This window comes from Melospiza melodia, chromosome 1, assembly GCF_035770615.1.
Source record: "Melospiza melodia melodia isolate bMelMel2 chromosome 1, bMelMel2.pri, whole genome shotgun sequence".
NCBI lineage: Eukaryota > Metazoa > Chordata > Aves > Passeriformes > Passerellidae > Melospiza > Melospiza melodia.
Window position 1 is genome coordinate 153,615,625 of NC_086194.1, and position 22,099 is coordinate 153,637,723.

At 38.8% G+C, this 22,099-nt stretch overlaps 1 protein-coding gene across 3 annotated transcripts in view; it reads left to right on the forward strand.

Moving 5' to 3' along the window:
* RUNX1T1 (RUNX1 partner transcriptional co-repressor 1) overlaps positions 1–22,099 on the forward strand; it is a 115,298-nt gene that overhangs the window by 9,526 nt on the left and 83,673 nt on the right. Inside the window, exon 2 of one of the 3 annotated variants that reach the window (XM_063172613.1) lies at positions 10,407–10,579. The exons of the other annotated variants lie outside the window; for them this stretch is intronic. Within the exon in view, the coding sequence (XP_063028683.1) occupies positions 10,492–10,579 (88 nt within the window). The 5' untranslated portion in view covers positions 10,407–10,491. The remainder of the gene's footprint in view (positions 1–10,406; positions 10,580–22,099) is intronic. 3 annotated transcript variants of the gene reach the window in all.

A 22,099-nucleotide genomic window follows, 5' to 3' on the forward strand; every position in this document is an offset into this window, starting at 1 on the left:
AAAGAGCAAATACAGAAGAGCTGTTACGATTTAACTAATTTTTAAAAGTAAGTAGACTGAAAATATAAAATGTATTTTGTGTGCCATCTACTCAGCAATTGTTGCCATCAAGTGGACTGCCGATGCCCTTTAAGATGGTAAAAAGAAAACTAGTCCTTTATACCATTTTCCTGAAAATGTTAGGTTTCTGTTTGATCAGCAGGTGCTGTTGAGATGAAAGCCATGTGTAAATTTTCAGAAGGCCAAAAGTGTCAATTCAGAAAAGGAAAGTGATAAGAGAAAATGCAATCAGTTTTCCTGTTTTCAATTTGTGCAGGATTTGAAGAGCTGTTTTGTTAAACTGCTACATCTGCTCCAATATGAATATTGAACTACTTCCACTAAAAATAACACCCTATAATTTGGAAGCCATTGCAATCTTTTGTTAATGCAAGTGGGTTATTTGAAAAAAAAATCTATTCTGAAAAATCTCCTGCCTAATGTGCATTTTTGTTTATCGGCACTTTTATCTTGAGCAGATAAAATGGCATTATGCAATTAGGACCATATCTATTTGAACTGGAAAAATGACACTGGATAGCTGAATGTCACTATGTTGGTGAAAGGATTTAACTCGTACTTTTAAAATAATTTTATTAATAAACTATGATTGTAGCTTAAAATGACATGTTTTGCATGTCATTTTGTGTCTTAAAATGACATGCCCCTTTGCAGCAATACAGCTTTACTTACTACTGAGGGCCTTGAGCAATGTAAAGGATGTTCAGTATATGACACAATATTCTTTGGCTTGTTTCATTCCTGATATACCAGCAGATCTTAAGTTTGGGCTCATCAAGGATATTTTAGTTAATGGGGATTGTGGTGTAACTTTTTCCATGGTAATTGAAATGATGGAGTCTATTTGAATGCATATAGACAAAAATAATCATGGTTGTAGAGCTGCTAATCCAAGTGAGTTCTATGACTTGGAAAGCATAGTATTAGTAGAGCATACATTTTCTGTCATAAGCATCTCTGAAGAACATAACACTGCTGCTTTTTAGTTAAAAAAAAAAAACAAAAACCAAAAAACAAACAAACCAAAAAACACCAACAAAAAACCCCAACAATAACCTAATGGAAAATACATGTGTTTGTTAATTTTATAAATAAGGATCTAAATGAGGAAGGGATAATTCACTGTTACATCTATGGAACCCTGTGTACATAACATGAGTAAACGTGCAGAATGGAATGAGAGCTTTTATTGCTTTATTTCAACATAGTGAATTACCTGGTTTTAATATTAGAATGGGCTTTAGCTGTTGAATTCTAATCTAATCTAGTAGTCAGGAACTAATTTTTTTGGTAGGTATCTGCATGGGAAAAGGCCTTGCTGATGCTTCTGTTTGGTTTTGCAATTGGATTTGTACACTTTTGGCCTTGGGGGATTTTCCTCAAAGTGATCTGCAGATCAGAAATAATTAAAATTCAATAAACTGAAATTTAAATATAGAATGGATTCTGTGTGAGATCCGTGCTTGTGATAGGTTGTCTAGAAGTCTGTGGCATGTCTACTTTATAGTTTGTATTCCCCAGCATAACTGCGTGCACACATGTGCATAAATTTATGTTGAATGACAGAGGGATAATTATTTATACAGATTTTATCAAAAACTCTGTGCTCTCCTGAAACATAACAAAAAGCCTCCCTCCCCAGAAGAGTGTTTACATCCCGTGACAGTCACTAGATTCAAATCTTCTCAACATGAAAGTTGTTTCCTTTCCTCCAAACCTTCTTTTCCCCAACAAAGCTAACCCTGTTAAACCTCACCTTCTGTGGGATGTATACATAGTTATAGACATATGTACGAGAAGTAAATATTACAGAAAACATGGCCGATTGGGGCAAAATGTCTGTAGCCTTAAATAGCTGGTGATATGTGCCGGCAGCAGGAGGGGCGCTGAGGAGGCCGTGCCTCGGCTGACCCGGGCATGTGGGAGCCGCGGGGAGCCCGGCGTGCCTGCTCCGTGCCTGCCAGGGGCTTCCTGCCCGCAGACACTGCCGAGCAAACGCCTGGCACGGCGTGTGACAGCACAGACTGCCCACCTGAGCAGTTCTGGAACCAAGGAGCTTTTTGCTTTGGGCCTGGGATTTTCTGGTGCTTTGCACAGGGGTTGGGGTGGAGCCCCGCCCCAAAAGAAAGATTATAGCTGCATGTCCAGATTTTCTTATCTAAATGTTCTGAACACATTCATGGGAGTGTTCTGTTTTCTTAATCTTTGCCAGAAATACTGCATACAGTTTTGCTGTTCCTGTTGAATAGTTGCCATATTTAACTCCACTGGTTGTGAATGGAAATGTGAATACTTTAATGTTCCCTCTCATTTTCTGTAACACATTTTGGGATGCCAGGAAAAGGAGGGCATCCTCGATACTCTAAAGTATTTCAGAATACACAAAAAGATTTTAAAAGAAGTTCTGAAACTTGGGTTTGTTTATTTGTAGTTTTTGGGCATGTGTTGACTTATTTAAGGAATATGTTTTTATACTCAGTATTATTTCTTGGAAAAGTACAGTTGTGTTGTACAAAACTGTGCAGCAACAATATTCCTGCCTGATCCTATATTGTAACATGTTGATTTGAGATCCTCATGGGATAGCTCATGATTTCTTTAAACATTTTGGAAGGCATTTGATTAATTTTTATGTTTATCAAGACAGGTATACTCTGGCTCATATAGTAATGTAAATGTGCAAGGTTCACGGAGGAGAGATAATAGGTTCTTTTGGAAATTAGGTTGCAGTCTGGAAAGACAGAAGACTCCACCTAGTGGAGTGGAATTAATATGCACATGGTGGCAGGCACTGGTGTGTAATAAAATAGGTATCCTTTATGGAGAGTCAAGTTGCTACAGAGAGTAAAGCCCAGGAATTCAGACAAGCATCTGAGGCGGTGGTTGTTGACCATTACAAATTGTACCAGGCTGTAGTTACTTTTGGAGCTCTAGGAGGGTTATGTGTGTCTGCCATGTTGGATGTTAATATGCAGTTTGCATAAGTAGTAGGCATTGCCAGCTTTTTTCTTTTGTTTGAAGATCTGCTGTATACATTTTTTGATTTCTGATGACTCCACAAGTCCCCCTTTTGGTTGTGGCCCAGGTGTCATTTTAAATACCTTGGGAAAAATAAAGGAACAACAATTCAGCCCCCCAAAAATCACCACTTTTGCCCCACAATTGCTTATTTTTCAAAATACCTGTCTGGTTTTCTTCTTTTACTTTGGTAATGGCAGTATCAGAATGTTAGTTCTGAATGTTACCATGACAGGTTGTGTGGCACGTTGACTAAGGCTGTATGTGCTTTCTGGCAGTCACAAGGTTTAACAAACGCTCTGATGAAGCACCAGATTATAGGGTTTTGTGCCTGTGCTTTACTGTCCCATTGGTTTGGTCACATTGTGCTACTGGGATGTAGTAAAAATGATTTTAAAGCTGGGATGTGAGTGAGCATCCATCCTGAGCAGCTGAGATGTTGTCCTGAAATCCTCTTGGAAAATGCATCCTAACATTGAATCACACATGCATTAGATAAGTTCAGGAAGAGAACTCCCCAGGACCAGCTCAGGCTGTGACAGCCAGAGGGTGAGGCTATTGCCAGAAAATGGAATGATTAGGGTGCAACAGAGGAGACAAAATGCTGCAAAGGATATTTGGGAAGAGTGCTCCAAAGGAGCACTTCCAGTGAAATCCAGGTGGGGTTTGTTGCCAGAGCCATTAAAGCATAATGGTGCCAGAAAAAGCTGCCAACAAATGTGGGAATAATGGCACCTATGGGTGTGCTGTCAATGGATGGCACTGCCAGGATGATTTTTTATTTTATTTTAATGGTGACATTGCTAAAAGTATTTAAGAGTAATGTTATAGGAAGTGTTTTAGTGAGTGAAGTCACTGGGTTCCAGGAACCATTAAGCAAAACCTGTTTCATGACTCTACTATTTATTATTTTAAAGCTTGATGGCAAACCACTTAATGCTGGAAAAGCAGGCTGCAACCTGTATTAAAGCATGCTACAGGTGGACAAGGAAACCAACCTACTGAACTGAATAGCCCAAGGTAGTTTCTGAATGTTGTACACATTTCATGTTCACCATGATAAATTAATACAACTCCATGGATCAGCAGAGCTTGTAAACGTTGAATGAAATCCTGGAGCTCAGATCTTACGTGGTACTCCCATACCTAGTTCTCACTGAAGACAGTGTTTCTTTAGTTAAAATGCCAGTTTGAGGAACTGGACCTTCAGGATTTCTGTGCTCCCATCTCACATCTGTGATCTTGACAATACTTTTTTTAGATTGGTTCTCAGACTTAGATCTAGATCTCTCCCTAATAAAATGGACTAGATCAGGTCTCAGTGTAAAGCCAAGGGCATTCTTTTTGAATTGTAAATCACTGACTTACCTGACAAGACTGCCATATAAAGGACAGAAAAAAGCCTATTCCTTCCATAATAATGCTTGCAGATCCTTATTGAGTCCATTGGGCCAGGATTCTCAACTTGTGTATCCCAAGATCTGTTTTAAATTGTGTTTAGGCCAGCTGCCCGCCCCAGACATCCAGAGAAGGTCACAGCTACAGTAAATACCAGCTACAGTACTTAGAAGGGGGGGATCAATGTGTAATTTTCCTTCCACATTCTGGGATTGATTGGTCCCACCTCTTCACCTGGACGTTAATTTCCTTTTTTGTTTGTTTGTTTGTCTGTTCATTTGTTTTTAAGTCCAGGCCCAAATTTCACTATCTCTTACAGAGCTATTATTGGCCACTATTGTTTTTATTATTCCATGGCTTCCCTGGGAAGAGACGGATGGGCAGGACCTCAGTGACATTGCCAGAGCAAGTCATCAGTAGCCATGTCTGCCCCTTAGGAGGTCACAGGAAACAGGTGGCTGTGTTAATTGTCCTCAGTCCCAACTCTTGTCCTTCCTGGAGGGAATTTAGAAGTGGTCAGGAAGTGTCAGGCCTACTGTGTCCCCCCAGGTTCACTGCTTCAGGCATTCATAATAATTTGAGGTATGAGCCAAGCAAGGGAGACTGTCTGGGAATCCTTACTGTCCTTTTTAAGCTGAGTGGCTACCTGGCTGGGAGGACAGAATGCTGTTGCTGCCGAGTATGTTTGGGATTGCAGCTGGAATCCAGCAGAATAACAAAGAATTCTATTAAAAAAATGTATTTCCGTATCATACACTGTTTTCCTTCTTTCAAGATATTAATAAAAAGTCCTAGGTAAGCAAACTACAAAAACTCAAGAGGTGCATGAAATATTTCTGGAAACTGATTCACTTTTATCGGGTGAGTCGAGGATAGAGAATGTCAGTGTATTTTCTGATTAGGCCAGTTTTAATTGTCTTTGTTGCAACTGCACCATCAGTAGCCATGGATCTCTAAATGGCACTCAGTCCTGTGCTTTGGAAAATCAGTTCAGGTCTTGCTGCTTTATATGAACTTCTTGTTAACAGCTTACTTGATTTTTTTAGCAGTGAGGGTGCACAGCATTGCTGAGTATCTCACTGCAAATGTGAGTGCACATCCAGTGCTGTAAGCCAGATTTTGAATTACCTGTAATGTTTCTTCAAAGTGTCTTTTGGAAATTATTCACTCATGTTGGAAGCAATGTGAGTTAAGTAATAAATATACTAGTTATTTATTTGCCATATGCATTTGGGGTGAAAAGTGAGCTTCTGCTCAGGTGTACTCTTGATATTACCGAGACTACTTGACTAAATAAGGTGGGCTGCAGGATTATGTGGTTGGTGAATCACACCGGTTTCTGAATCACTCTTAGAAAATACCAGCCTGAAATGCTGGCAGATAATGAACACATTGTGCTTGGACTGGTACATTATTTAAAGAATAGCATTTTAAAGTAGAATATTTTGTAAAATGTTGGTTTAAGAACCATTTTGCAATTTACTTCCATCAAACCTATTGTACCAGGAAAAATACCTCCTTCAGAAGAGAAAAGGTGTCAGTATTGTGGAAGAATATCTGATTTTTATCCAGCTATTTGCTATTTAAGCTCCCTTCTTTTCAGTGCAAGGAGATCAGCTGACAACAGCAGCAACCAAATCATGTTTGCAGCTGGGCAATTACAGTAGACCCTAAGATCTGCAACTGTCAACCATGAACGCAGATGCCTTCAAAGTTCTGTTTTTCTTCCGTGTGGAAGTCGTTGGCATGGAACAGATGCCTTCATTTTGGAGAAACCAACTGCTGGATATAATTGGTTCTCTCTTGTCTTGTCCTCTAGGGACAGTCTCTCGCAGATGAAATTAGATGAGAGTAAAAAAAAAAAGACACAGGCACACACACTCGCACATGACATGAAGCAGGAGTTTTCAGGATCCCTCTCTGTTTTGTCACGTGGAACTGTTTTCAGCTGGAAGATTTCATTCCATTTTTAGCACTCTACACACACACATGATGATGATGCTATATGAAAAACATGCAAATGAAAATATGTATCTGGCCAAAGTTTATTATTAATCTAGGCATGCTTGTTTAGAAATAAGACAAGCATATCCATCCCATATACTTAAGTGTTAAATGTTGACTTCTGCGATATCTATTAGTGCTGCAGTCTCAGAAATTTAAAGTTAAGTCGCAGAAGAGACAAGATGCTTTAAAAACTGTTTTGTTGCAGTGGCAGAATCAAAGTTTTTTATCAAATGATTTGGTAGTTATTAACATGGGAGGAAAAAAACTAGTAGCAGACTTCAAAATTCACCTAGCATTACAGGCATTCAATTAAGAAAGCATCTTTACAGGAACTTCAGCAGAGTTAGTATGATGGACACTTGTGATATGCTATTTCTGTAAGCCCTGTGGTAGGGTACTGAAGTGACTGTGTCCTCTTACTGCAGGCATCAAGAATGAGATGATGGCAAATGGCCTCGGAGACTGTAAGAGAGGGAGAATCTGCTTACCCTGTGCCTGTCAAAGGGTTTCTGTCATCCCTTCTCTGCCTCGGTGTAACAGCTACCAAATCATTGTGGTTTGTGTTACTTAATTATGCTATTAAAATAAATTTAGACCAACCTTAGGTTACCTTAATAAGCTCAGTTGTGAACTGTGACAGTCAGGCAGTGCTGTGTATTCTCGGGTGCATCAGGAGGTGGGTGCAGCAGGGATTGGGGGCTGCCAGGAAATAAAACTGCCATTGCTGGTACCCAATGGGGGCCTCATCTCTGAATACCTTTTCTCTCTTAAGTTTTATTTCTGAGCAGAAGTTGGGGTTTTTGGTTTTGCTTGTGGTTCTTTTTTTTTTTTTTTTTTTTTTTTAATATGTATTGCACTTTGAGGTGTCAGTCCCTATTTTACATTATGCATTTACTACTACTGTAATAGTAATGTCACCAGCAGTGAAAACTGACAGGAGTTACTTTGGTCTTGCATTGGTAGAGTTGGTAAAAGACAGTTTAGACACTAGATGTGGCTGGATAGCTGCCCTGCGCTGTGCTCCTTTGTTTCCTGCTAACCCCCGGGGGCTGTGTGGGTGGAGGGACTTCCAGCAGTTAGGAGGAAGCCCCAGGTAAACTTGTTTTTTGAACTGATGATTCTTCAGCTTTTAAAGAGAGAGAGAGTCCTTTGCTGTAGGACTCCAGTTCTGATTCACAGAACTTGAGTGCGACACTGTGTTTGCTCTTAGCATTATATTTTGGAAGATCCGCATATTAAAGGGAAAATTTGGGGAAGTGCTTAGGTGATGAAGGGATTTCTGGCAGTATCTAGGGAGTACAATGATGGTTCATTTCATTTGAGGCTGATCCTGATATTTGTAGTCTTTACATCCTATTAATTCCTTGAAAGATAAGCTGATACAAGCATGATTTGCCAGGGCCAGTGGCTCTTCTAAAAGTCTTGGCTCGGGTTATATCCCCCCTCTCTACACATATAAGATAAAAGCACTGTGAATATGAGGTTAACTGAATTCAAATAGAAGACTCTCTAGAGTTATTGCATTCCTTAGAAAATAAATACATTTCTCATATGGTTGAGATTGATCAAAAAAGTGTTCTGTATGCCAGTGATTACATTCCCATCTGTGATTAAGGTTTTCTGTCTGCATCTGGTTTTCACATTATATTTCTGTAACAAGAATCCTTTATATGGCAGAGTTCACTCTCTGTATTTTCTATTAGCTGCAGCTTGAACTACTGCACGGATCGCAGATTTACACATGTGGTTTTCATTACTTCATACCATTGAGAAAAAGTAATATTTGTTTGGGAAAGTATGTTTTTCAAAATTTCCATGGTAATACAACATGTTGATCCTTTTTTATAACACTCATGTAAGACTACAAATTGTTTGAGGCATTCTGCTTTCACTGAAGTTCAGACATTAGACAGTTTTGCATGTACATTCGAACAACAGCATCAGTTTACAATTCAGGAAGCAAAAATAAGTTTAAAGAAGGAGATTAGTGTAGAATGGGTATAGCAAAATGCATCCATCACTTTGGAAAATGTGGTAAATAGAAAAAATGAACATGGGCCTGAAACAAAAGAAGAGTAGCAAATTGAAGTGATGTCTTCATTGTAAAGTGGATGACAGATTTTTTTTTTTAATAATAACTTTTTTAGAGTAAGATGTTTAAAATCTTTTACCAGCTATGGAAAATGAGTATGCTATTGAGCAGAAATATTGAATTTTTATATATTACATAGTTTAACATATTTGACCATAATTGTTTCTAGTGACCAAATTAAAATAGGTTAGGAAAACATGACTATATCTTTACAAATGTGTTACTCTGAATCCAAAATATGATGTATTCCACTATAAGACAGTATTTCAGCCAGATTGTGCTGTTGTCACTTAGTAGAAAACTTAATGTTTAAATTATCTCAGTGAAATTAATAGGGCCACTTGGTCAGTGGGGAATTTTTCAGTTTTGGTAGGATTTATGGGTTTATGATCATAAAAATCAGATCAAACAATAACAACAATTCAGAGAATGCTGTATGCATTTATGGAAATTTAAAGTGTTACACAAAAGTCTGGGCAATTGAAAAGTACACAATTCATGCTAGGGGCACAACTGAAAGGTAAATTTATTGCCTATGTAAGAACATTGTGACAACTAGAGAATTACATACAAAATAAAAATAATTTTATTAAAGTAGTTATTGTACCCAAGTTGTGGAGTCCTAACCACATTTTGGAGGTTATTTTCCAAATGCCAGAGGCAGTTGTGTCACTTTGAGAGCTCCACAGTTGCCAGATTCCGGGTAGAGTCCTGCAGCCCTTACCACTTGTTTTCACTGAAATCAGTGGAATTTTGGCTTCTCCAGGACTGTGGGGAAATGTCCGACCACAACTGCTGGAAAGAAAGAAAGGACTTTGGTGAATTCCTTTGTTCTGTAACCTTAACTTTAACTTGGGAAGGTTTGTTTTGATTTGAGAAGGGTGCTTGTTTGTGGGAAAGATTGCAGTTTCTAGCACAAACACAAATGTGCTCTTTTGCAAATGCCCTTGGGAATGAAGTTTTTTTTGCAGAAAGATCTAGTGCAGGAGAGAGTTGGGGCTGGATTCTGGCTTAGATGCATGAGCTGTGGCTGGATCCTTGTGCATGCTTAACTTGATGTCCCGAAATACTTGAACAGTCATTGCAGATTGAAGCATGTACGTAACTGTGTGTGCTTGGCTCTGAAAAAACTTTCTGTCTTGACATAATTATGAACCCCTGAAAAGCATATTAATGCCTTGGAAAAACTGACTGTGATACACTGTGATACAGACTTATACAAATGTCAGAGTATTTGTGTAACCCAAATAAACAGGTTTTTTAGGTGTTGGAGTGGGAGGGAAATTGCCTTTTCAAAAGTGGGAAGATGATTTGTAAATATATCAATAGCTTTTTGATCTGCCTTTCTTTAAATGTGTTTGCTGTTACAACTTACAAATCCAATTTAGTATTGGTGATGTGTAAATTGGAAGAGCTCTATTTTTAGTAAACATTTTGATTTAATAAATGGTTCTCTAGAGCTTCTGTTGAACCAGGTAAAGTATGAAATATTTTATATTATGTGAATGTATTTAAACCCAAGCATTTTACAGAATTAACTAATGGGTAGAATATAGGCTGCCCTTTATTTGTTGCCTTCTATATGCCAGCTGTTTTAACTGAGCAAATTATGAAACTACCTTTGTTGAAGAATTAATACAGTTTTAAAGTACTACCTTATATTAGCAAAGAAAATGTGGTTACTTGTTGTAGAATAATGTTTCTGTCTTCCCTTTTTATTTAAGACTACTATTATCATGTAAATGAAGGGGTGTGGTGCTTCAAACTGGCTGTGATATATGCTTTTTTTTTTTTTTTTTTTTTTTTTTTTTTCATTTGTTGTTGTCAATAGAAAAGATTGATCTCTGGGCTGGTGAACATAATATCTGTCCCAGTCAGAAAAGGAAAGAGGAAATTAGCAGAGCGATTGGTGGAGAATGATATCTGTCAAAAGAAACACTTGGAGAGCACTGAGTTTAGTGATAGGTGACTGCCGGAAAAAAGGGAACTTTGAATTTTGTCAAGGTAAGGAACAGAAAAATATTTGATTTTATAATGTGAATACCTTTTAGAAGTTATTCGTGTGTATATAATGACTGTACCTTGCCTTGTAAACTGTAATTAAAAAAGAAATCTTTCCCTTTAGCTCCAAAGAGTCTGCCTAAATCAGTGAAGGTGCGGTCCTTGTTTAATACAAGTAAGAAAAGTGTACTGCAATGTTCATAAAATACATCAGTCCTGACTTTTAGAAAATCTGCGTGAAATTTTAAACTTTGGTGTTATTTTTGTGTTTTTAATGACACAGTTGCTCTTTATGTGTCATGTCAATAGTACTTGGCTGGGTTGTGGAAATAGTGACTTTCAGTTTTCTGAGCTGTGAATTGGAATAGTATTTGCAACCAAGTTAAGAGGTAGTTGTAATCACATTGGCAAAATGGTTGTTTGTAATTTAGTGGAATCCTCTGGTAAACTCATTGCATCAAACTGGGAATCTCTGATAAATTTGATTGAGATGATAATGAGAATGGATATTTCTGCTTCTTGTGCGCAAAGATTTTTACCGTACTATAAAAGTAAATCTGCCATTGCTGGACAAAATTTCTAGATAAGCTATGACAGTCGTTCCTGTCTTCACTGTAACTACATTTTTTCTTCTAAAATGGTGTGTGTCTGGATGGCAAGAAACTGCTAAACTGATTTTAAGTGCTTTCCAACACTTGGATAATTTTCTTTCTCAGTGTTGGACCATATCGCCTGACATAACTTTGATAGAGTCTGGTACCAAAATAAGATGAATGGTGTCTGAGTATTCTTGGCTTTGCCCTGGATAGTTTTAAAGGTAGCTCAGCCTTGATCATATTACTTGTTTTCCCACCTGAGATACCATGGCCCATGCTGCTCTGCCTGTGGGGTGTGCGGAGATGGAGAACAGCTGAAAGAGCCAGTGGGAGCCTCTGCACAACACCTTGTAGCAAAGGGCTAGGCCTGAGGTTTTGTGCACCAGTGTGAACATACTTTTAAAAGATTAAATCCTAATAAAAATGAAGTTGCATTCTAACTTGAGTTCCTATCTCATTTTAAAACAAATAAATGCTTTTGTGGGACCTTCATGTACTCAGGCAGCACTGACAGAGAATGAATAATCTTAGCAGTTTTGATATTGCTTATTTAGCAGTGTATAGCTTCTGACTGATTTTTCCTTTTCACTATCTACAGTCTTATTTTTCAAAGTGCAAATGTACCCTGTACAGGTGGCTGTTGGTTGGTTTCTTTTGCCATATGGGTCTTCATAAAGGATTTTAAAAATAAATAAATGTAAAAGTAAAGATGTCATGCCTGAAGCATGCAGTGCTGGCATACTAATGGGAAGTTTATTGTGGTTTATTGCTATCAGAGCATGTGCAAGATAATGGAAATTTCCTACAACTTGGGAGAAAGGCTTATTTTCTAATACCATTAATTTAAAGAAAGGGAGTTAATATGACTAAAATTCACTTCATCTCTATAAAGTCCAACTGATGTGATGGTTGCTGAAGTATTCATAAAAAGAAGGGAACAGCACCTTATCCTTCCTGTTCACTGTTGTGCAGGTTGTGCTCTCTGTATTGTCCGGGTGCAGGCACATCTATGCCATGCTGAAGCTGCTGTATACTGCATGATTCCCTTCCCTGTGCAGTTCTATCAGTTGTAGCCTTATACTAAATAAACACATCTCTCTGTGACACCTCTTACAGAGTTAACAATACTGTATAGTTTTCACCTTGGTAATGAAGAATTCAAAACTGCTTTGTAGCTCTTAGAGAGTGATCAGTGGGGGATAACAATTCTTAAATCTTTGGCCATTCCCATTTTGTCATTTACTTGAATTGAGGTGACTGGGTAAGATGTCTACTCTGGATGTATTTGTGACATGCTCAAGAATTTTAGTCTTAAATGGTTAAGAAGCTCCACATTTTCAATGATTTTTTTTGTTTTAAATTTCAGTTTTAAATAATTAGAGATGAAGCCAACACTGAGCTTAACTTAGTATGGACTTTGCTGTGCCCAAGAAGATTTGCCTTGCTATTTAGAGCCTAAATTGGTGTAAGAGGCAAAAAAAAAAGGTGTTTTGAGTTTATTGCCTCCTTGAAGCAATGGCCTCTTGTAGCAATGACTACTTCTGCTGATGTGACCTTTCAAGCATCCTCATCTTTGTTTTGCTATTGCAAAGTCATCTTCTCTTAGCTTCCTTTTTTTATCTTCAAAACAATTGTTTTCTTACCAATGTATCTTAAGGAGTACAGTGAAAATAAAAAAGTCCCCTTCAAACATACCACTGATGCAAAAGAGTATGCAACTGTATTATAGACAGTGAATTGTACTTCCAATCAGAATTTCATCTGTTCATGTGGTGCACACCTGTGGCTTGCTGGCATTGCTCTTGATCGGAGTGTGAGAGAGCTTAATGAAAAACAAAGCCAGGATGACAAGGAGAGACTCCACAGCAAACATGGGTTACTTCACATTAGTAAGAAAGTGAAATTCAAAGTACTGCTTTGGAGACAGCTGCCTGGTATGTGGGACCATGTATGGGTGACCTGCAAAGGACACTGGTGCCCTGCTCGCTGCTACCTTGCAAATAAAAGCATTTTTCTCTCTAGGTCAGGTTGATTTGGGCCAGTTGAGAGCAGGGCCGATTTCTCCAGTTGCTTTCTGAGCCAGTGAGAGTATCCTGGGCAAGAATCCAGCTTTTGAAGTGCAAAGAAAATAACCCATAATCTATATAAAACGCTAGTGGATGGGGAAGGGAGGAAATTTTCAGAGAATAAGTGAGTTTGAGAACAACTGTGTTAAAAGTAGAATGTAAGGGGAATGTGTGTATTTGACATTAGTATTTATTTTAATTTGAAAATACGGTCTTTGAAACCTTTGAGGTGAGCAGAGGACAAGCTCTTGCAATATGATATATTTATTAGTAAACTGAAACCAAATGCTCCAGTTCAAGTTCCTTTTTCAAAGTGATTTTTTCCCCCCTGAATTCAGAGTTTGGGTTCTCTCTCTGTGCCCCCCCTCCCTGCTCCCCCTCAATGTAATGTGTCTCTGATAACATTAATGGGCTTTGCCCCACATGGAGCAGCAAGTGTATTGTACCACTGCTCACTGATCCCAGGTCAGTGTGATGCGTGAAATCAATTTATTTGAATCTCTTTGCCTGTATAGGAACTTGGCAGCATGCCAGTTGTTTTCATTTAATGTTCTTTGTGTTGAACACAGACAAGCAGGCATGCTTTTGTACTCCTCTTTCTTCTGGGCTCTTCTCTTTTCAGCCAATATTCTATTCTGTGGATTTTTCAGAAAGAAGTAGGAATGTGTTACCTTTTTAAAAATAATTTTTGTTTAAATAGCCTTTAAAGAGCGTAGAAACTAGGTCAGTCACAGAGCAGCCTTGTGTAGGGTTTTCTGCCAAGTATAGGTGGTAACACCTGCCCTTTCCCATTTCTGAAATTTGGGGAAAAAGAGAAAACACTGGTCTGCTTTTCTAATGCCTAGGTCTATGATTTATATGCAGTTGTAAGACAAAGACTCTTCAATGATGCTTAAATCAGAATAATTTTATTTCTAAATAAATGAATGTCTGGCTGTTGGCTGGAAAAATTGGCAATATGTTTCAGGATCTTTTTGAGTAACGACCTTAAACTAAACATTAATTTGGGAATCCCTTGTCTCATCTTTCTGTCTGTTCGTCCCCTCCCCCAAGTAATTTAATATTTTGAATGGCTGGCTGAAGAACAGCTTCACCCAAGTACCCATTTATTTCATTTTTTTCCTCCTTTTTTTTTTTTTTAATGAGAAATCAAGGTGTGTGGAACACAGCAAATAATGTAGCCCTTCGTAAACTGGGTGTGGGGGAGGGAGGGAGCAGCAGCAGATATTTGCAGGAGGATTTGTTTCAGAGCCGGTGCCGGGAGCGGCGGGAGCGGCGGGAGCGGCTCTGCCCGTGCTTGGCGCGGCTGGTGCGGAAGCTGATGTGCAGAACCGCGGAGCCGCGGCGCAGGGGTCAGACTCGTACACATCAGCCCCGTTTCCGTGTTTAATTACCTGAAGAGCAAAACATCCAGGCTGGGAGTGTGTGAAAACCCAGTATCTCGATCAGCAGTTTGCTGCTCTGACATCCTGCGAGGCCAGCCCCGTCTGTCCGCAAACGTCAGGGCTGGTTCCTGACAGGGGGCTATCTCTGCCGGGCCTCGGTTCCTTCCATTCAGGAGGCATTGTGTGGAAGAGGGTTTGGTCAGGAATTTGAGGTTCCTGCCGGTTCTTCCAGCCCGGACAACCCTGTGACAGATAGGCAGGATTTTTTTCTTTTAAAGAATAATAATAAAGAAAAAAATTGGCTCTTTTTAGTCTTTCCCTTGTAATTCTGGCATTGGTATAACACTGACTGAAACAAAACATTAACCCCTTTTCTTCTGAATTTGCATCTATTTTCTTCTATTTGATTCTTTCTTTCTTGACCTCTTATTTTCACAAATCAAATCTTCTAAGGAGCAAATTATTTGAGGTGCATTTTGTTCTATGCAACAGTTATGCTTTTGAAAATGGTATTTATTTCATAGTTCTCATTTATATAATCATCATGCTTGGCATATTAAGTTTATCATTTTAAGTGTGCTTGGCAGCATTGTTTTTCTTTGTCCCCTGGATTCAAACCAAGCTAGTGTTTGTTTCTGGCCCATTAAAACAGTAATGGCAGCTATCAATGCTTCCATTCTTATTATCCAAGTGATTTTCTTAGATGTTTAAAAGTCTGGTGTTCAATTTTAAAGTGTTGGGATAGGGTCACTTATAGTCCTTGGTCCTTTATAGCTGTTGTTTGTTGAGGTCACAGGCAGCGTTCAGGATTGGGTCCATAGATGGATATGTTCCATTAGGATGTAAAGCTCCTCCCTATAGCTGAAAGATACTGTATGTTTACATGGGCAAAGGGCTTCAATAGGTGTTTGGTTGTTTTGGGGTTTGTCTATTTCTTTATTTTGGTTTTGTTTTGGTTAGGTTTTTTTAATGTATGTGTGTGAAGAATTAAAGTATGACTTCTTGTTTGAATGATAACTGAAGAATATTACTCTTATGACTAGAATCTCAGTACTTGAGTTTATAGCATAGTGGTGTTAATAGTTGTACTGGTAGAACTTAAAATCACTGGGTAAAAGTAGTAGAGGGAGGCAACATAATTAATAAGGGCTTCCAGCAGAAATGAGTGTAGCATGTGACTATTGCTGTTTATTGTTGTGGGCAGAAGCTGGTCGAAGAAAGATACTTGTGGTTGCAGGAGGAGAGAAGGAGAGCTGAAAATTAACTAAGGTTTCATTTCCTTTCATGCTGAAGGCTTATGGTCCAGTTTGTAGAGTTATGCCCACAGGCACAGCATACATATTAATGTGCTAGAGATTTTGGGCACTTCGTAGGTGAGATTGAAATCTTTTGAGCAGTTAGTTAGATTTTCCCTGCTAATATTTAATTGGAAATTTGTAATACAAATGTAAGGGCATACTTTTCTTCTTGCAGGTAAGGATTTTGGTGACCCTTGAGTGAAGGAGGTAGCCTTCAGTGTGCATATGCTGTCACAGACAGGAGTCAACTACAGAGCTAAGAGTCATTGTCATCTATTGTGCCACTAATCCCCCATCTGAAAAGCATTTTCAGGGGTTGGTGCAACAAAAGAGCTGTAACAGTGTTATCAGATTGATAATTGTGATCTAATGAACTCCTAAATATGTACAATAATCCTTCACCTTTAGGATCAGGCCCCTTTCTTCAGTACAAACTCCCCAGTGTACTACACTCTGGTGTAAAGGTGCCCTTAAGTAAAAGTGGATGACTTAGACATGTGGTTTTAAATGTCTGTCCTGTCATATTGTAAAGAAGCCATAATCTAAATAACCATTGCTTGTATTTATAGGATGAAAAAAAGGATGGTTTATGCATTGTGGTCAGTCTCACATTCTTGAAGGGAACATGACATATGTACAGGGTTTGTACATATGAGGGAAATTATATGTCTATGAAAGCACTGTCTGTTTGTTGAACCTTTACATGTCATATAAGTTGTGTCCCTCTTTTCCAGTGTTTTAGTTGCTTTTATGTTTTTTTGGCAGAGTTCATAATCCAATGAACTGTCCATGACCTCTGTCCAACCATTGCCTGCCTCAACTAGCAGTCCATTAAATGAAAAGTTCTCCACGGACGTGTGGTGACAACAACCACCACATCGTCTTTCCTCGTACCCATTGGGTGTCAAGATCCGCTTTGAAAATAACAAATAATAAATGGTAGCCTTTACACCAGGGCTGCCACTCAAAAATTCTTTGAGATAATGGTTTTAAATCAGCATTCTCTTCAAAAAAATATTTATCTTGGCCATCTCCAAAAGCCTCTGCTGTGATAATCTTGCTTAAGGAAAGTTCTTGCGGATAAGATTGTTTGGGCTTTATTAAAACTGCCACCTTGCATTGTGCCCAAACATTTACTGCTTCTCTTTGCAGATATTCTCCTAGTGTAAAGTGGTGTAATTTGCTCTTGGTATGAAATTCCACTTCATAATCACTTCTGCATTTTTCTGCTTCTCTTCTGAATGGCTACAACGAAGCACCATGTGGAGTACAACACCATTAGATAAAGTGAAATTATATTTAGAATCTTGTGTTCCTCAAGGCTTCTCCCGGTTCCTAAAGAAACAAAGATTTTGTATTTTAATTTTTCTTAGCTATGATGGGATTCATCTGGGTCAGACTAGAAGCACAGAGATTAGAACATCACATGGTGCTTCCAGGGAGCTTGATGTGCTCCTTCAATTGCACTTTAGAATATGGTTCTGGCTTAGTTTTGAAATGGAAACCTAACTGGCATGGTGTTTTCCCCTCAGTGTTAAGAGTGTTGATTGTTGCTATTCAATTTATGTATTAATTGAGGGTAATATTTTACAGTAGTACTCATACTTTGGAATTCTGGAACTTCTTTTAGCTGTCAAGGTTGGTGGAGGTGGGAGAGGATAACTGTCCAAGGCAGCTGGAGTAGAGTCAGGTCATGTAGTGAGCTGGAGAAGAGGGATGTGTAGCAGAGTGAGAGGGTGGCCCCAGAGTCATGAATTTAGGAGTAGATCTGGTGCCAGAGAGAAGACAGAGGACAGTGATTGGAAAAGTGAGAGAAAAATGTGGTGGAAGGTATAACTAAGGAAACAATGGAAAGAAAAGGGCTTGACTAAAATCAGCGCCTTCGTTTTGTCACTTACAAATGATAATGCCTTTCTATCATCAAGGGTTGAATGAGTTTGTGTACTGATTCTGCTGTTTCCAGATGCTGAACTGCATTAGAGCAGTTCATTTGGTAATACTGCCTGGCATTTTAACAATTACAGGGTCTGCCAGTGGGTTGTCCTCTTATAACTGTGAGAAAACTCATCCATAAAAGAACCACTGTTCTGTTTGGACTTAGTTCTCTTCATGTAAAAATCTGCCCTTGCTGCCTCTGTTCCATTAGATCTCCTCATTCATCAGGGAAACAGAAAATACTTGATGATAAGGTGACTTTCTCACCTGGCTCTGGAAAGCAAATAATTTAAATGGAGAAATAATACTTAGCTGTCCTAGATAAGCTGAAATATGTATTTACAGTCCTCATTCACTTGCCCTCTTGAAGTTACTCAGTAGTTGACAGATGTCATACTAAAATAAAGCATTAGTAGTAAAGAGCAACATGCTGTCCAATGGCAGTGCTGTGGTGTTATGGGCACTATTGTGTGTATAAAAACATAACCAGGCATGCAGAACGGCCAGGCTTCCAGCCCATTACAGTGGAGGCCAGTGCAAAGATTTTGCTAACTGATGTAAGACTAAGCTTTATTTTCTGAGTACTTGTCAGTGTGTTTTACTAGCACAACCATGCCCTTATATTGTTGGAAAAAAATTTTATATATATATATATGAATAATACAATACTTTAATTTCCCCTATATTTCTGATGACTGTTGTGGTTTGCAAATTCATATTGAGCTCATCAGGAACAATAGCTTTGTGTGAAGGCTCCTTTCAAGAAAGTTTTTGTACCGTTATAAATGTAGTAAATAAATACAAGTTGATCAATATGTGACAAAAGGGTGAAGAAGGGAGGTCAATAGGTAAGGATATTTGCATATAAACCATTTTTGCCCTGTTGAAAATGGCAGTATGAGCATAAATAAATGTTTTGTAATGCTGTGTATTTGCTCCACCTGGTGGATTTTCCTGGAAGTGTTTTTAATCTTAATGGGAAGTTGTCTTTAATAATAAAGACATTTCTCAGAGTAAAAGCAACTTCTTCCTTTCCTTTCCTTTCCTTTCCTTTCCTTTCCTTTCCTTTCCTTTCCTTTCCTTTCCTTTCCTTTCCTTTCCTTTCCTTTCCTTTCCTTTCCTTTCCTTTCCTTTCCTTTCCTTTCCTTTCCTTTCCTTTCCTTTCCTTTCCTTTCCTTTCCTTCCCTTCCCTTCCCTTCCCTTCCCTTCCCTTCCCTTCCCTTCCCTTCCCTTCCCTTCCCTTCCCTTCCCTTCCCTTCCCTTCCCTTCCCTTCCCTTCCCTTCCCTTCCCTTCCCTTCCCTTCCCTTCCCTTCCCTTCCCTTCCCTTCCCTTCCCTTCCCTTCCCTTCCCTTCCCTTCCCTTCCCTTCCCTTCCCTTCCCTTCCCTTCCCTTCCCTTCCCTTCCCTTCCCTTCCCTTCCCTTCCCTTCCCTTCCCTTCCCAGATTTGTGGAAAGTATAATTTGATATTTGTCTTGGCCACACGTTGTCAGCACAGAGATCTCTATGAAAGCGTAGCATTCCAAATCCATTAGTAATTACAGATTATTTTGGGGCTTATTTAGAGTATTCTTGGACACATGTAGAGATTAGTAATTGCTGAGTCCAAGTCTGTGGCTTGTAGAGTTATATGTGATCAGTGAAAGGGAGGATTTGCTATGAGTTCCCCCTCCCCTCCCTCCCCCCCACCCCGGTCCTGAGCCCCTGGATCAGAAGTAGCAGTGTTATTGAAAAAGAGAGTTACTATGCTTAAGTGTTAGTGCTGTACATCAGCACTAAATCTGTCTGTCATTAAGCTAGCTTTGCAAACATTGTTTTCTTTGGAATTCTTAAGGACTTGGTTATGCTTTGATCATCTCATTGTTCTCCTTAGGTTATTTTTTTCCTTTAGAGTGTAATGGCTCTCTAACAGAAGGTGAAGTTTAGAAAATAGTGTCTCCATATGCAAGGGATTTGGAGACCTTTTTATTGTCTTTAAAAATGTCATTCATAGTCCTCATTAGCATTTATTGTTGCAAGCATACAAGCAGAAAATGTGAAATTGGTATGTCATGAATAGCTCCACAGAGCTCTAGAGCCCTGAAATTTTGCCTGCAGTGTGGTGTGGGGCAGGCATTGAGAGAAAGCTGGCCAGATGGCTGCCAGCACAGAGCAGAGCTGCAGGTTTTTGTCTCTGGTGCTGAGAGGAGGGAAAGTTCACTGGAGCATACGCTATCACCCCGTGCATTTTAACAAAACTAACTCACCATCAGTCAAAACTGGGAGGTGGTGACATTGAAACAAAAGTTTTCAATATAATGTAACAATTCTTGTCAAATGAATGAAGTATGTTTAGTTAGTGTCACAAATATTGACATGTTACAGAGAAAAATGCACGGCTCAAATTTATGGCTAGTGGTAGATACACTTTCACACAAATATGCTCTACATTATCTTTATTACGAGGATCCTATACATTGAAAAGACATCGATTAAAGGTCAAAACTTGGGTTAATATACTATAGCAGGAGGAGTTTCCCTACCCATGTTAAATGAACAAACACCCTGAGCTTCAAGCCAAAAAGCAGCTGATAGCTTGAAACACTTTTTCCCTTCACTGCCCCCCTCCTGCATGCCCTCCCCCTTTCCCCTCCTTTTTATGTCTTAAAATAAAATATGGCTATAGTTCAGCAGGAGCAGATATTCTCTTCCAGGCTTCTTCAGGTCGCACTGAATGTGTTTTTTCTCTGTTAGTGAGACAGCATCATTGGTGTTTTCTTTCAGAAATATTTTCAAATCAATATCAAATTTTCTAAAGTGCATGAGTGGTGTCTATGCACAGATGGTGTGGGAATTTTCTTTGAAGTCAAATGATGATGGAAATTAGCAGTCAATTCTAATTTACTTTACCCACATTTTGGAAAATATAGTATTTAATAAAAAAAGTGAGGCAAAACTTGTTTAGCTTAAATCTAGTGAAAGAAATAGATCCCAAGACAGGTACACTTATATGTGAGTTTGTCCATGTGAGTGTTTTTACCAGAACATATATAGAGAGCAAAAGAGCATGTGTTCTTTAAGGCCTGAATGTTGTCCCTCCCACTGTGAGTCAGTTAATTTTTTACAGAACTATTCTTTCATGTCAGGTCAAAATGTATATTTTCATTGTTTTAAAACCTGAAATGCACCCAAAATGTCACTGGAATTTCTATGTGTTCAACAAAAATTAATTTTTGGGGGGTTTTTTTGATCAAAAAGCAATAGGCAGTCTATGTTGTTTAGTCTAATGCACTATCAAGGTTGCCTTTTCTTAATAGATGATTTAAAATACTCTTTGGAGTATTATTGAAATATGGATATAACATACAAGTTTTCTTAACTGAAAAAAACATGAATGCTTTCTCAATTCCAATGAGTTTAATCCAGTACTCGAGGTAACATCATGAACAGTTTGTCTTAGAAAACAAAGAATATTTTCTTACCACCTTGGTGACTCCCTTTCAACTGCTCAGTGTTTGATTTGTGTAGGTAATCTCAATTGGTCTATATTTCACAGAGCAGTGTATGTTTTAAATGTCTCATTTGTCTTTTTTCAGAAGTCCAGAAAGCCTTGCCAATAAGGAAATGCTTAGGGAAATGTTTAGTGTTATCTGGCAAATGTTTTGTGTTGCGTGCATAAAGAGCTGCTGTTAACAGATAAGCACATATCTTATTGGAATATTTAAATTCTATTTCCAAGGAAAGAATTGGAAGTTTATAGAGAAGTGCCTTTCTTGGGTAGATTTAGCCTTTTGTGGTAGTGCAGTAAAACCAAGGGAGGCTAGGTACAGTGTAATGGAAAGAGTTGCACTGAGGGTCCCGTTGCAGGCTTAGGTGGGCTGCCATGGCACCCAGAGGCAATCAGAGATAGTTGGGCAGCCAGAAATTACTGAGCTTCTCCTGAAGGTGTTGCCATTACAGTACTGTGGTTGGACAGTCAACTGAACCAAGTTAAGAAAGCATCCAGAAGTGGTTGTCCCCTGTCCCCTGCATCAGCTCCACAGCTCACACATTAGGTGGGTTTGCCCTGTCAGTGGGATGCCTTAAGAAAACACTAATAGCTTCCAGCTGGGTGGAAAATCAAAACGTTTTGGGGCTGACAAAACTGGTAGATTTGAATTTGAAAGCCCAGCTAATGCCTCCATTTTTATTTACCACTCGCCCATAAAAGATTATTTTCCAATATGTCAGCCTCATTTGGTGGCCAGTGGTCTGAAAGTGAAAGTG